General features: G+C 46.9%; 1 protein-coding gene across 1 annotated transcript in view; it reads left to right on the top strand.

Annotated features, from left to right (window-relative positions):
• Positions 1-14,827, top strand: part of skiv2l (SKI2 homolog, superkiller viralicidic activity 2-like) — a 45,665-nt gene extending 30,838 nt beyond the window's left edge. Inside the window, exons 18-29 of the mRNA XM_020518327.2 lie at positions 124-235; positions 3,044-3,162; positions 3,554-3,691; positions 5,768-5,905; positions 6,004-6,108; positions 7,450-7,594; positions 8,405-8,531; positions 8,957-9,167; positions 10,211-10,321; positions 10,869-11,087; positions 12,017-12,157; positions 13,888-14,827. Of these exons, the coding sequence (XP_020373916.1) occupies positions 124-235; positions 3,044-3,162; positions 3,554-3,691; positions 5,768-5,905; positions 6,004-6,108; positions 7,450-7,594; positions 8,405-8,531; positions 8,957-9,167; positions 10,211-10,321; positions 10,869-11,087; positions 12,017-12,157; positions 13,888-14,088 (1,767 nt within the window). The 3' untranslated portion in view covers positions 14,089-14,827. The remainder of the gene's footprint in view (positions 1-123; positions 236-3,043; positions 3,163-3,553; positions 3,692-5,767; positions 5,906-6,003; positions 6,109-7,449; positions 7,595-8,404; positions 8,532-8,956; positions 9,168-10,210; positions 10,322-10,868; positions 11,088-12,016; positions 12,158-13,887) is intronic.
• Positions 14,828-14,909: the final 82 nt, after the last annotated feature.

Raw genomic sequence — 14,909 nt, 5'->3', positions numbered from 1 at the left:
ATAGTTGAGGTAAGCTGGCCTGCAGAAGTATTGATGCACCAACATAGCATTCAGCACTGTCTGTGTGTTAATAGAGTTTATATCACAGGGTAATTTTAATTTTTTTTTTGCCATGTGGTACAGATTCTCTTTGCAACTGAGACCTTTGCGATGGGAGTGAACATGCCAGCCAGAACTGTGGTGTTCGACACAATCCGCAAACATGACGGGACAAATTTTCGAGACCTGACACCAGGTAATACTGTGAAACCCCTCTCCTCCCCTCCCCATACATGACAGGACTTGGTCACATTACAGAGGCAGACCACCAAATAAAAGTGGAGAGGGGTAGTGAGAATAAGGAGACATAGTCCAATCTTGTCAGGGGGATGTAATTAGGTGGGGGATGACGAGTAGAGATATGGAGTGAGAGGAAAAATTGAATGGAGTGGTGAGGTCTGGATGCCAGAACTTCCCTTAAATATTGGCATTCATTAGTATTACCCATCACAGAATTCCCCATTTTAATGGCCTGGTGTTACCAATGACCAGAAAACTCCCCTCATGACTACCCAAAGCCTGTCCACAAGTGGCGACGAGGCAGAAGTGTGATGAAATGTACACCACCTGGGTGAGTTGGGATCCAGCACCACTTGAGAAGCTTGATGACATCCAGGACAAAGCACATTGCTTAGCAGTCACCTCAAATCACCACCTTTTAAACATTCATTTGCTGGCAGCAGCTTGTACCATCTACAAGATTCCTTGTAGCAATTCACCAAGACTCCCTTAACAGCACTTCCCAAATTGTGATCTCTACCACCTCAAAAGATAGGAGCAGTAGATGCATGAGACCACCACCTTAGAACCAAGCACTATCCTGACTTGGAAGTATGTTGCCATTCCTTCACTGTTGCTGGGTCGCAGTCTGGGAGCTCCCGTCCTAAAAGCAGAAGTGGGTGTCTCCTGTATCACATGGGTTGCAGCAGTACAAGGAGGCGGCCGAGTAGCTTCACCTTGTGGCAGCTAAGGATGGGGAGTAAACACTGAGTTTGCCAATAAATTAAAAAGCACTTGCATGTTTTCCACTCCCACTGCCACTGCCTCGCAATCCATTTTGCAGTGGCCTCACTTGCTGCGTAGAATTGCAGAACATTACAGCACAGAATGAGACTGTTCAGTCCATCTTGCTTGCACTAACTGTTCCAAAGACCGGTTATTTACAGTTCCAACTTTTATTGTCCATTTGCCCTAAACATACCTTGTAGAATAGTTAGAACACAGAAGACAGCCACTCAGCCTGTCAAGTCTGTGCTGGCTCTCTGCTATCATGGCATGTCACACGCATCTGTTTTGCACCATCCTGTCAAAATTGCTGCAGCATTTTCTACACCTGCTCCACCACTTCCAGCATTCAACTGCGCTTCAATCAACTCCCTTTTCTGCTGCTGTCCACTTTGTCTTCCGTAAGAGATCCCTGATTTTTCAGCTCTGAAGAAGTGGACAAAATCCTAGTATTTTCCTACCTTGCAATTAGTCACATCTTCATTTGTCTTGCCTTCTAAATATGGAAGATTTAGCGTACATCTTAACATCCATGTTCCAACGGTCCCTGTTTTCTTCCATAGATCTTTATTTATAGTCTGAGATGTGCAGGAAAGTGGCTGCCAGGTGAGCTTTCTTGCTAACATGTGATGGGTTAGAGGCAAAGAAAATAGTTCCAGCCTCGGCCATGACCAGAATGAGGAGTCATCACTATAGTGGTGACTGATCAATCTGGTAGGAAATTTGGGAGAGGTGCCTTTACCAGAGACTGGTGAGAATGGGCATGCTACCAATGCAGGGTGAAGTTGAAGTGATTTAGTGCAGATACATCTAAGGGGAGATTGAGTCAACACGAGGGAGAAAGCAATAGAAGGATGCGTTGCTGAGTGTCATAGAGATGTACAGCACAGAGAATGACCCTTTCAATCCAATTCGTCCATGCCGATCAGGTATCCTAAATTAATCTAGTCCCATTTGCCAGCATTTGGCCCATATCCCTCTTAACCCTTCCTATTCATATACCCATCCAGACGCCTTTTAAATGTTTTAATTGTACTAGGCTCCACCACTTCCTCTGGCAGCTCATTCCTACATGTACTATCCTCTGTGTGAAAAAGTTGCCCTGTGGTCTCTTTTAAAGTTTTCCCCTATGCCCTCCAGTTTTGGAATCCCCTACCCCGGGGTAAAGACCTTGGCTAATCAGCCTATCCATGCTCTCTCTTCCCCCCCCCCCGCCATGATTTCATAAACCTCGATAAGGTCACCCCTCAGCTGCCAAGGCTCCAGCGAAAATAGCCCCAGCCTATTGAGCCTCTGTCTATAACTCAAACTCTCTAATCCCAGCAGCATCATTGTGAAATGAAGAGAACTGGGAGGATATATGGAGTATAAGCTCTGGCACAGGTTAGCTCGAATCAGTGCAGCTGTTTGGACATGTCTGAACGGTCTGGCTCTAACTTTTAACACTCTGCCCCTTTGCTTTAAGTTCCCTCCACAAAGAAAAATGGTTTCTCTCTATTATCAATTCTGTCAGTTCCGTTAAGGAATGGCTAGTTCGGCCAAACCAGCATTAATAACTGATGAGTTCAAAGCACACCATGGCAAATAGGGAATTAAAATTAGTTCATTGAGTGAAATCTAGAATAAAAGGCTTGCATCAGTAATGTTGCTCAAGAAATTGCCATTTAAAAACCCATCCCAGTTCACTTGGAGAAGGAAATTTGCCATCCTTCCTTGGGCTGGCCTGTGAGTGACTCCACAAACAGAAACAACATGGATGATTCTTGAATGCCCTTTTGAAGTGGCCTGGCAAAAGAAGGGGGTTGGTGTGGATACTGTGCATGTCCTACAATGCTCCACGTTTGATTAAATATAAAATGAAACAGCAGAAAGCTCCTTTCTTATCACTCTTTAATCTTCAGTACTGAAATAAATCGAAACAGAGCCTTCAAATCCTGTCCTGACAGCTTAACCCATTTTTAATCTTCCGCCTGTGACACACTTTTTGTACACCTTGCAGGTGAATATATTCAGATGGCTGGGAGGGCAGGAAGGAGAGGACTGGACACAACTGGGATGGTCATTATCCTGTGCAAGTCTGGGGTCCATGAGATGGCTGACCTCCACAAGATGATGTTGGTAAGAAATGCACTTGGAGGGGCTGGGGAGAGAGGTTGCGATGCGATTCAATCTTGGATACTGGCTAGTTCCGAAGGAGTCTTCATTGCCCTTGTGACCTTGTGTGTTGCATGAGAAATGGAGCAGTTTGTCAGTCATTCAGTTGCTTTGTTTGTGGATTTTGCTCTGCAGAATGGTCATCCTGTAATGCTTTTGCCTAAACCCTCCTTCGATTTCTAGCTTTAGTTCAAAACAGCTTAACCTTTTCCTTCGTGCTCTTTCACTCTGTCTTGCCCTTCGCTGCTTCTTTTGCCCTTTGCTGCCCCTTTTGCTGACTCTTTCCTGTTACCCAAGTTGCTTAGTGCAGCCCAGACAGATGCAGGCCTCAGTGCATGTGTGTGTTTTGTTGCAGGGAAAGCCGACACTGCTGCAGTCACAGTTCCGTCTAACCTACACCATGATCCTGAACCTGCTGCGGGTGGAAGCTCTCCGGGTGGAGGACATGATGAAGCGGAGTTTCTCCGAGTTCCACACCAGGAAAGATGCCAAGGTACAGCCACAGATTATCACAGAGCCCTTTTAAGGACTTTAACATTATTTCAAAACATTCATCTTGTCACTATAGATTAATATTGCCTTGAGATCAGTTCACATATTCAAATTTCATTTTACATTTCTTAAAAAGCAGAAGTCTGTCCGACTGACACATCGCTCATCAAGCAGATGGAAATATTACATTTGCCCTATCTGACTTGTAGTTACTTTTTTAAAAAAAAAAAGTCTTTGATGGGATGTCTTAGCTGGGCCAGCATTTATTGCCTATTGCCAATTGCTAATTACCCTTGGGAAGGTGCTGGTGAGCTGCCTTCTGGAACCATTGCAGTCTGTTTGCTGTCAGTAGACCCACAGTGGTGTTTGGGAGGATATTCCAGGATTTTGACTCTGTGATGCTGTAAGGGACTGCAATACATTTCCAAGTCTGATTGATAGTGACTTGGAGGGGAACTTGGATTCAGTGGTATTCCGATGTATCTGCTGCTCTTGTCCTTCCAGATGGAAGTGCTCATGAGTTTGGAAGGTGCTATCTAAGGAGTCTTGGTGAATTTCTGAACTGCATCTTGCAAATGGTACACACTGCTGCTGTTGAGCATAGGTGGACAGAGTGATTGGTGCCGATCAAGTGAACTGCTTTATCGTGGATGGTGTTGAGCTCCTTGTTGAAGCTGCATTCATTCAGGCAAATTAGGAGTATTCCATCACACTCCTGACTTGTGCCCTGTAGAGGCTTTGGTAAGTCAGGTGATGAGTTACTCTCTGCAGGATTCCTAGCCTCTGACCTGCTGTTGCAGCCACTGTTTACATGGTTCATCCAGTTCAGTTTCTGGTTGGTGGTGACCTTTGGATGTTTTTGTGGGGATTCAGTGATGGTATTCCCATTGAACGTCAAGGCCAGGAGAGCTGCTGTCGTGGTATGCCATGCTTGTTTGTATTGCACCATTCTTGCACGATCAGTGTAGTTCATCTGCATGTGCTCTGCGACATCCATCATTCTGCTTGCCCTAGGTAAATGTTTCTTTCTGCTGCCATCTAGAAAAGATTCCTGTAGTTTGTCAGCTCTGACCAAATGGCTGAAATGCTGGCACTTTCTTCCCTGTGTGTCACTTTATGAAGTTATTTTTGCTGTTGCAATTGCAATCACTTCTTCTTTTCTCATATGGCCTATACATAGGTGCATCTTGGCACCCACATTTCAGTGGCCCCTGTTTTCTACCATTCATCTTTATTTATTAGTTTCTAAGGTGTACAGGAAAGGGGTTCGAATGTAACAATTTGAACTTTTCTCTTTTGTTACAAGCTTGAGTTTTCTCCTTTCTTGAGACATGGCAAGAAAGTGGGATTGTAGCACAAGAACAGAAGAAATAGGAGCAGGGGTAGACCATTTGACCCTTTGATCCTGCTCTACTTTTCAATAAGGTCATGACTGATTCAATTGTTGCCTGAGCTCCACTTTATTCTTGTTGCACCCAAGTCCCTTAACACCCTAGTTTATCAAAAATCTATCTAAGTCAATACTGAACGTATTCAGTGACCCTGCCTCCAATCATTTGAGGAAGAGAATGCCACAAAATGACGACTCTCTGGAAGAAAATCATTCTCCTTAGTCCAGTCTTAAATGAGAGCTTCCTCACTTTTTTTTAAAACTGTGGCAGCCTGGTTTCCAGACTTTTCAACAAGGGGATTCATCTTTCCAGGATTAACCCTATCAGCTCTCCTCTGGATCTTTCTTGTTTCAATAAGTCTACCCCTCAGCCTTCCAAATGCCACAGAGTACATGCCCAACCTGCTTAGCCTAATCTTTTTTGTTTTTTAAAAAAACAAAAAAAAAATAAATTTCATCTCAGAAATGAGGCGAGTCAATTTTCACTGAACTGCTCGTGCAGTCATTCCATTCCTGCGTAAGGAGATGAAAACAGAGCGCAGTGCTGCAGATATGTTCTGACTAAGCTGCAGTGACATCTTCCGGTGCAGCAAGTCTCCTTCCTGTTGAAGGGTGGAGCACGTGTGCAAAGGGCTAAATGGCCTCTCGTACTTCCTATTTCTCATGTTGTGCCGTTGTGTTTTGCAGATATATGAACAGCAGATTCAGGAGCTCTCAAAGAAGCTGTCAAGCATGGATGAGGTGGAGTGCATTGGTCAGTTGAGTGACTTAGAGCACTATTACAATACAGTGCGGGAACTCCTATACACGAGGGATGCTCTGCAGGTAACGTGTGATGAGACAGAGCATAGACTCCCATTGATTAAACAATGGTGAAACTTCCTGCTCTGCTGGTTTAATACCTCCTCTGTTTCGTGTTACAGAAGAGCATCATGGAATCCACAAGTGCTGTCAAGACACTGTCTGTCGGTCGAGTCCTGGTGGTTAAAAACCAACGGCACAAGAATGCCCTGGGAGTGATCCTGCAGGTAAAACAGTTGGGGGCGTGGGGAGGTTAGCTGAACTGCTTGTATTTATTGTACAGAAGCCATCCACCTTAAATGATTGTCTGCCAACACCTTCGCTTTGAAGGTCACAGAAGTGCAGCCTCTGAATGGTTCTGATATGTCACTTGTGATCAGGGATGAAAACTGGTTGCTCTGTTCATTTCAGAACAGTGGTGGGGAGCAAGCTGAATTTTAGTGCCTTCAGTGAAGATGTGCTGGTGTTGGACTGGGGTGGACAAAGTCAGAAGTCACACGACACCAGATTATAGTTCAAGTTTATTTGAAATCACAAGCTTTTGGAGCACTGCTCCTTTGGTGATATGGAGGGAAGCACACCGGCACAGAATTTATGTGCAGAGCGATTAATGGTAAGATGATTACAGGTAATTAGGGCTGTCAAAAGATAGTACAAATGGTGTGAGTGGAATGTCGACAATCTGAATAACAAGTCTTTGCAGGTGATCAAAAGTGTCAAACAATGTGAGTAAAGTGACCTATGTTCCGATTAATTAACGCAGATGAGATAATTACAAAAAAATCAAAAATAAGATGGTGCTGGAGGCCAACCAAATAGCTAGCATAACATGATAGGTATCAGTTGCATGGCGAGGGTCTAACCAAAGTAACAAGTAATTGACAACTATACAAACTAATTAAGGTAATTAGATTGAAGGTCATGCCTCCACTTGTTAGTTACTCGCACTGTCTGACACCTTTTGATCACCTGCATTCATCACTTGGCATTCATCCTGTCAACACTCCACTTAAACCATATCTTTCAACCTTCTTTATTACCTGGAATTATCTTACTATTATATCTCTGCCTATAAATTCTGTACCTGTACGCTTCCCTCCACTTCACCTGATGAAGGAGCAGTGCTCCAAAAGCTTGTGCTTTCAAATAAACCTGTTGAACTATAACCTAGTGTCGTGTGATTTCTGACTCAATGACTTCACAAGACCCTTTTATTCACCATCTCCATCATCACAGTTAAATTAGAAGATAACTTTTCAACATGCACACAAATTCCTATAACCAAAAGTTAAAAGGTGGGAGAGATTTTTTTTTTATCAGTCTGCAATTTGGTGGGCTGAATGGCCTTCTGTATCGTAGATTCTTCTCCATTTTCTATTTTGATACAAAGAAAACTGAATTTGGAAGGGCCAATTTAAACACTGAAATTGATAGACTTTTTTTGTTAAATAAGGAGCTAAGGGAAGTAAATATCATGATCAATGACAGAAATGGCTTGAGGGGATGAGTGGCTGCCTCCTATCCCTTTCCGAACGTTGGCTCAACAAGTGCTGTCTCATGAACTGCAGGTTTGCACAGATTCCAGCAACCGGTCGTTCACCACCCTGGTCCTCTCGGAGTCCAGGCAAGAGGAGACGGGGAAAGACGTTGAGGAATCACCTGTGGCACCTACTCCTGACTACCTCCTTGCCAATAAACTCTTCTTTCCTGAAGGTGAGTTTGTTGTGTAATCTCACATTGCACACCTCCACACTCTGAGCTGGCCGCCACGAGAATTCAGTGATGCCCTGTCCCACCAGCAACCCGTACAACTAAATTGATAGAGTCATTTCATAAAGTAACCATGAGAGTTGATGGGGGCAGTGCCCATTGTTGTGGCATACATGGACTTCGGCTTGATAAAAGTGCTGCAAATGAGATTTCTGTCAGCAAGGTAATTGCTCGTAGGATAGTAGTGGTAACAGGGCTGCCAAAGTAATGTTCTGGGGATTCGGGTTTGAATCCTGCCTTGGTAGATGGTGCAATTTGAATTTAACAAAAATCTGGAATTAAGTGTCTAATGATGATCATGAATCCATAGTCAATTGTCAAGAAAAACCCATCTGGTTCACTAATGTCCTTTTTTAAGGAAGGGAGCTGCTGTTCTTACCTAGTCTGGCCTGCGTGTGTTTTCAGACCCACAGCAATGTGGTTGATTCTCAGTTGTCCTCTGGGCAATTAGGGATGGACCATCAATGCTGGCCTAGCTAGCTACGCCCCCATCCTGTGAATGAATTTAAGAAAAACAATGCTCAAACAGGAACCGTGTCACGTGGGCTTTTACTGATTGAGGGAAGGGTTCTGCTTGCATTCCCCTAGGGTCAACTTTGGAATGGGCCATAGGAGAGTGATGAGTCTGAACTGCTACCTGTGGGAGATAATCCTGAGCCTGAACTCTTGGTGTGATATACACAAAGTATATTGGGAGGGAGGAATCTGCAAGGGCTGGACTGACCTATTGTTGATCTCTTCCCACCTGCCCAGGACCCTGTGGCCACGTGGTGGAAAAACTGACCGCCAAAGACATCGGCAGCATCACTGTTAAAACCCTGCGCATCAATGCCGACAAAATCATCGATGACTACAAGAAGAGGCAGATCCCTCGCTTCAGGTCAGTCACCCATCTCTGTCAACAGCACAACACGGAAAACACGTAGGGAGTGTGGGGAGGTGGCACGTGACTGTTCCAGTGGAATAACGGACAGCTTGGGGTGGGGCGGGGGTCGGGGCCCTCTGAACCCAGTGCCACTGCTTTCACCCCGTGCCCCTCCCTCAACAACACCCCCACTTCCATTGGGACAAAGACAGTCCTCCCCCAAAAACCAGCCACGTACCCAGACCATCCTTCCTTGCTCCCCTCCCCCTCTCAAACCCCCATTGTCAGCATGACCTCTACACCATCACCTACAAACCTGTCCCCTTCTCGCACCATTTGAAGAGAGGGCAGTGTAGAGCGAGCTGTGGTTGCAGTTCCCAGCTTGGCGCTGCCCTCTCCATGCCTGGGTATATCTAACAGAGTATCAATCTCTCCTTTAGGAATGACCCACCTGGCCCTTCAGTCACCACTGCCACTCAGGAGCTCCTGCGGCTGGTTGAGGCCCACCCAGACGGCATTGCTGGCATGGACCCCATCGGTGACCTGCAGCTGAAGGACCTGGACCTGGTCGACAGCTACACCAGGGCGAGGAGACTCGAGGACTCCCTCAGTGCATTTACCTGCATCCACAGCCCCAGGTTCTCCACCGAGGTACAGTCGTTTAGTCCCTTTGTCTCTCCCTGAGCCATGTGGCTATCCGAGTGTCACCCTTCCGTACGTTAACCGGGATGCTGTTTGCTGGGAGACCTTGATGGTAAATATCAACTGCTGTCCGACTATACGGGGCAGTGTATGGCCGAGTCTGCCATACTGTCTCCCATTGCTAACCAATGGGCCAATGTGCTGCTGCCACTTGATCTCTTGCTTTTCCTTACCCATTGACCCATTGTCTCTGATCTGTTTGCTCTGCTGTGGGCTGGCAGCACAACTGCAGTCCCACACTGTAGGGTGCCTCCTGATAACCTTGAAGTGGAAAGGCCAACTTCACAACTTGTCATCAGCAAATTTGGCAGCCATGCCTTGAGTTCTGTCATCCAAGACATTTTAAGTAAAAATTGTAAGCAATTAAGACCTTTAACACTGATCCCTGTGGCGCACCACTTGCTACATATTGCCAACTTGATAAAGACCTATTTATGCCTACTGTCCACTTCCTGTTACCCAACCAATTTTCTAACCATCTTGCATGCTAGTTTTGTACGCCATGAGTTTTCATTTCCCACAATAACCAAGAATTGGCACTTTATGAAATGCTTTCTGGAAATCTAAGTATGGTATGTTCACTACCCTTTATCCACAGCCATGTTGACTCTGTCTGGTTACGCTGAATGAATTAACAAAGTTAAAACAGGACGTTTAGATAGGAGCTTCTAATGGTTTATCTCCCCCGATAACAGATGTTAAGCTAATTGACCTACAGTTCTGAACCAAAGAAATTTTAATAAATCCAGCGAGTGCCCATCTGAATCTCTCCGTACGCAAAGGCAGTACTGGAGTGACTAATTCTTAATCGTCCATCTCCCTCTGACAGGGGTGAGATGGATGCTGATTTGGGATAATCGCTGCTGATTTCTTTTCTTGTCTGCAGGAGTTTTCAGGAGCTCAGTTTGAGTTGGGCGTAGACAGAGGAAATGGGGTGTTGGTGAGAAACCGATACAAGTGAACTGCTACTGATTGGTTAATGTTCCCTGCAGTACACACGGATGCACGAGCGGATGATGATCAAAGATGAGCTGGAGCGACTCCGTTTCCTGGTGTCGGACCGGAGCCTGATGCTGCTTCCAGAGTATGAGCAGAGAGTTAATGTAAGTTAATGTAGGGGCTCTGTGAGATACAGCCAAGGTACAGGGTTGGGGATCAGAACTCAGCAAGAGAGACCCAAGGGATTGGAGGGGCTTGTGGGAGTCAGTGAGAGCACACTGGGGGTGGGGGGAATGCGGAGTAAACGAGAGAGAGGTGGGAGGGATGGTCAGTGCGTGAGAGCTAGGGGATTGTGGAGAGTCCATAAGAGAGAGTATGGGGAAAGGGATGGGATGGGTGCCAAGATCAGTGAGAGCCAGGGTATGGAGTGTGTGGTAGGTGGTCAGCGTGGATTGTCAGTGAGGGACAGGGGATGGGAGATTATGGGGGGGATGCGGATGGAGGGGTTGGGAGAAATGTCATTGAGAGCGAGCCAGGGGAGGTGAGTGGGGGGCAGTGTTTCAGGACTGGCGAGTGTGCTGTAGTGCTTTAAGAAGTGTGAAAGTTGAGGGGAGGTGCAGTTGAGCTGTCTGGAATTGCCTGAAATCTGACACTGACTTTTCCTGCTTCCACTATGCACCCCTCCACCACTGCCAACTCAAAACCTAATAGGTGCTGAAGGCCCTCAAGTATATCGACGAGAGCTGTGCTGTGCAACTGAAGGGCCGAGTGGCCTGTGAGATCAGTAACCACGAGCTGATTGTGACAGAAATGGTCTTTGAGAACGTGCTGACAGACCTGCAGCCGGAGGAGATTGTCGCTCTTCTATCCTGCCTGGTCTTCCAGCAGAAAACACAGGTGGAGCCTGAACTGAATGAGGTTCTGCGCAAGGTGAGGGCACGCCGAGTCCTGGGACAGAGCCAGAATTGAGGGATAGACCCCTGGCATGTGGATACTGGGTACGGACCCTGTGGGCTGGGCACGTAGATACTGGGGTATCGATCGGGAGTCAGAGGATCATAGAGGCACTGCCGGAGCTCATTCAGCCCACTGAGTCTGTACTGTCTCTCTGTCCAATCCCATTTCCCCCTTTGTCATGATTAGCCCTGCAAATTTATTTACTTCCAATGCTCATCCAGTTTCCTTTTGAAATCATTCATTGTCTGCACCTTTCGCGAGCTTCATGGACAGTAAGTTCACCTCATTACTATAGAATCCCTACAGTGTGGAAGCAGGCCATTTGACCCATCAAGTCCACACCAATCATCCAAACAGCGTCCCATCCAGACCTACTTTCTTCTGTCCTACCCCTGCATTACCCATGGCCAACCCACCTAGCCTGCACAGTCCTGGATGCTTATGGGCAATTTAGCATGGCCAGTCCACCTAACATGTACGCCTTTTTGGACTGTGGGAGGAAACCCATGCAGACATGGGGAGAATGTGCAAACTCCACACAGATGGGTCACCTGAGGCTGGAATCGAACCCAGGTCTATGATGCAGCAGGTTGGCCACTGAGCCATTGTGCCTACCTACTCGCTGTGTAAAGTTCTTCCTCTCATGCCCTCCTCCCTAACTTTTTTACCAAAAACCTTAAATCTTTTTCTCCCAGACCTTATGCTTATCTTCATTTCTGTATCCAAACCTGTCAGAATCTTGTGCACCACCATCACGTACCTAGCCCCTAGGAGCTAGGTGCGGGGGCTCTGCCTGAAGAGCAGCATTGTGAATTGGAGGCTGGCATCACTGAACTGTCCAGCCTCTCTCGTTCAGACCTTTAGTGCATATTCCCATTATTCGGATGTCTGCTTCTCTGCAGGGAATCGAGCGGATCCGTGGTGTTGCTGAGAGGATAGCCACGCTGCAGCGGGAGTGCAGCCTGCGTGAGTCGGTCGAGGATTACGTGGAGCAATTTAAGTTTGGCTTGGTGGAAGTAGTGTACGAGTGGGCCCGGGGACTGGTGAGTATCCGCAAGCTACAGTAGTGTGCTATAAGGTCACTTGCTATTTTACCTGTGCCCCGATCTAGTAGAACTGTCAGCTGGGGGTGCGTGGGGGCTGATGAGGTGCCAGGTGATTATTTTTCTCCCCCACCCCCCCCCAAAAGCACTCCACATTTATTGGAACTTTTCTTTAATCCCCGTCTAACTCTGGCAAAGGTCAATGGAAGCCTGGGGACTGTATGTTCCTCTCTGTCTGATGTGCAGACAGGAAGGCAGACAGCAGACGCACTTACTAACAGGCAGATACGTAAAAGCACAGGGAGCATATGCCTCTGTATTCAAGCGAGTTAATTTCCACCAGTAGAAGAGACTGGGACCCAAGAGCACAGCCTCAGTGAAGGGGCAACCCTTTAGGACTGAAATGAGGAGGAATTTCTTCAGCCAGAAGGTGGTGAATCCGTAGAAGGCTGTGGAAGGCAAGTGGAGTGTGTTGAAGACAGATAGGTTTTTAATTGGTGAGGGGATCAAACATTTTGGGGAGAAGGTGGCAGCGTGGGGTTGAGAAACATAACAGCCAGGATCGAATGGCAGAGCAGATTGAATGGCTGAATTCTGCTCCTTCTCTTATGGTCTTATTGAGTAGAACCTTTCGGAAGGACGTTGAGGCTTGAGGAGGGACTCTGTGATGGAGAGAGGTTGGAGAACCTAGGAATGTTCTCCACAGAGCAGAGAAGGTTGGGGACATTTAAGAGGCAAAACAGAAATTGTTGGTGGTGGCTGTGGATTGACTATCATTTTACAGAAAGAGCTAGAGGGGAAGTGAGCAGTTGACACCAATAGGAAGTGTTTATGTCTGGAATGTGCCACCTGAAAGGGGAATTGGAATCAGATTCCATAGGAGCTTGCAAAAGACAATTGGACAGTACTTGTTAATTTTCAGGGTACTGAAGAGAAAGCTGAGATACGACGCTGTTAAACAGTTTTTATTTTCCCTGAACATTGAGTCAAAGTCATCAGAAAGAGATTTCAGTGGGGGGAGAAAAGACAGACAGCGTTCCAGACCACTTTATTTTTACACCAGTTGCTTTCCTGCAGTCAAACGTCAAGGAAACCGAAGCCTTTGACTTCAGTCCTCACCCCCAACTCCACTCCCTAGTAACTAACACTACCCCGAGATGATGTTTTTGACCCAGGATGAGCTGCAGGCCACATCTGTGCCATCATCGAAGTCACTGATTTCCTTCTCCTTAGCTTTGTCCGACATTGTCCTGTCTCAACTCCTCGTTGCTGCTGATCCGTGCTTTAGTCACTTTCCACCTCTGATGTGTCAAGCTGCTTGTGTGTGATCTCCCACGTCGCAGGCTCGAAGCTTCAGCTCATCCGAAACTCTGCTGACCATTATCACCCCCCCTTGCCCTCTGTGCTTGCTGACTGTCACTATCCCACAGTCTGGGAACAACACAATTGTAACATGTTTTCAGTCTTGTGTAAAATTGCCCACCTTCCCTCTGTAATATCCCAGGCCCCAGTCCTCTAATTGCCCTCATTCTTATCTCCTGAGCACCCCTGATTTTAATTGCTCCACTGCAGACCCTAAGCACTTGAATTCCCTTATACCCAGCTCCTCCTCCTTCATACCTCACTTTTCCCTCTTTTGAATGCTCCGAAAAACTGTGTGTTTGGTTTTTGATCTGTTGACGGTGTTGCTACTCCTTGTGACTTGCTGCCTTTCCCATTTCTGTGCCCAGCCCTTTGCTGAGATCACCAGGCTCACGGACGTCCAGGAGGGCATCATTGTGCGGTGCATCCAGCGGCTGAACGAGACCTGTCGGGATGTACGGAACGCCGCCCGCATCATCGGGGACCCCACTCTCAACGCCAAGATGGAGCAGGCCTCGAACCTCATCAAGAGGGACATAGTGTTCGCCGCCAGCCTATACACCCAGTGACAGCCAGCCGGCTCGCACTGGGACCTCGAGTTTCTGCCGCATCCTCCTGCCGTATCAATAAACAACAGCCAAGCAAGATCCTCTGCCTCCTCGATCCAACCTCCTCCTGCACCTCTTGCATTGTTGGGTCAGCAACGCTGCTATCGTGGGTCATTGGAAGCCGTGCGCTGGAGGGGCAAGGCGTTTGGAGACTGTTGTTGAACCAGCGTAGCCCTAGCGGATTTGTACCAGCCAGATCAGCTGGCAGCCTCAGCGGACTGGGGAGTGCGACACTCCCAAACTGCTGAAGAGGATATGGTGGCAGAGAACAGTGTGTGCATGTCTGTGCATCTCCGCTCATGTTCGAGCCCAAAGTGACCATTTCGTCCATTTCGATCTGTGCTGCTCTCGACCGCTGCTTTTGCCAGACTTTGAAAGGTGCGATTATAAACACCAATTTGACTTTGAGCACGATGCGAACTTTATAATACAGGACTTTGATGTAATTGCTAATGAAGGTGCTGAAAGCCAGACATGGAGGATTGTGCAGCACAAGAGGAGCCCATTCTGTGTGTTGTGCCTGTGCCAGCTCCACCCACTCAGCCCCCCTCCCCCGCTCCCTTCCAACTATTTATCCAATTCCTTTTTGAAAGTTGAAAGGGTGGTGCATTCGTTCCAGTGTGATCTCTCTTTCTCTCTCTCCCTCCCTCTCTCTCTCTCTTTCTTTCTTTCTTTCTTTCTTTCTTTCTTTCTTTCTTTCTTTCTTTCTTTCTTTCTTTCTTTCTTTCTTTCTTTCTTTCTTTCTTTCTTTCTTTCTTTCTTTCTTTCTCTCTCTCTCTCTC

The sequence above is a fragment of the Rhincodon typus genome, chromosome 35, assembly GCF_021869965.1.
Source record: "Rhincodon typus isolate 14 chromosome 35, sRhiTyp1.1, whole genome shotgun sequence".
Taxonomy (NCBI): Eukaryota; Metazoa; Chordata; class Chondrichthyes; order Orectolobiformes; family Rhincodontidae; genus Rhincodon; species Rhincodon typus.
The sequence above is the reverse complement of the archived record's forward strand: the minus strand, read 5'-3'. Positions and strand labels throughout refer to the sequence as shown.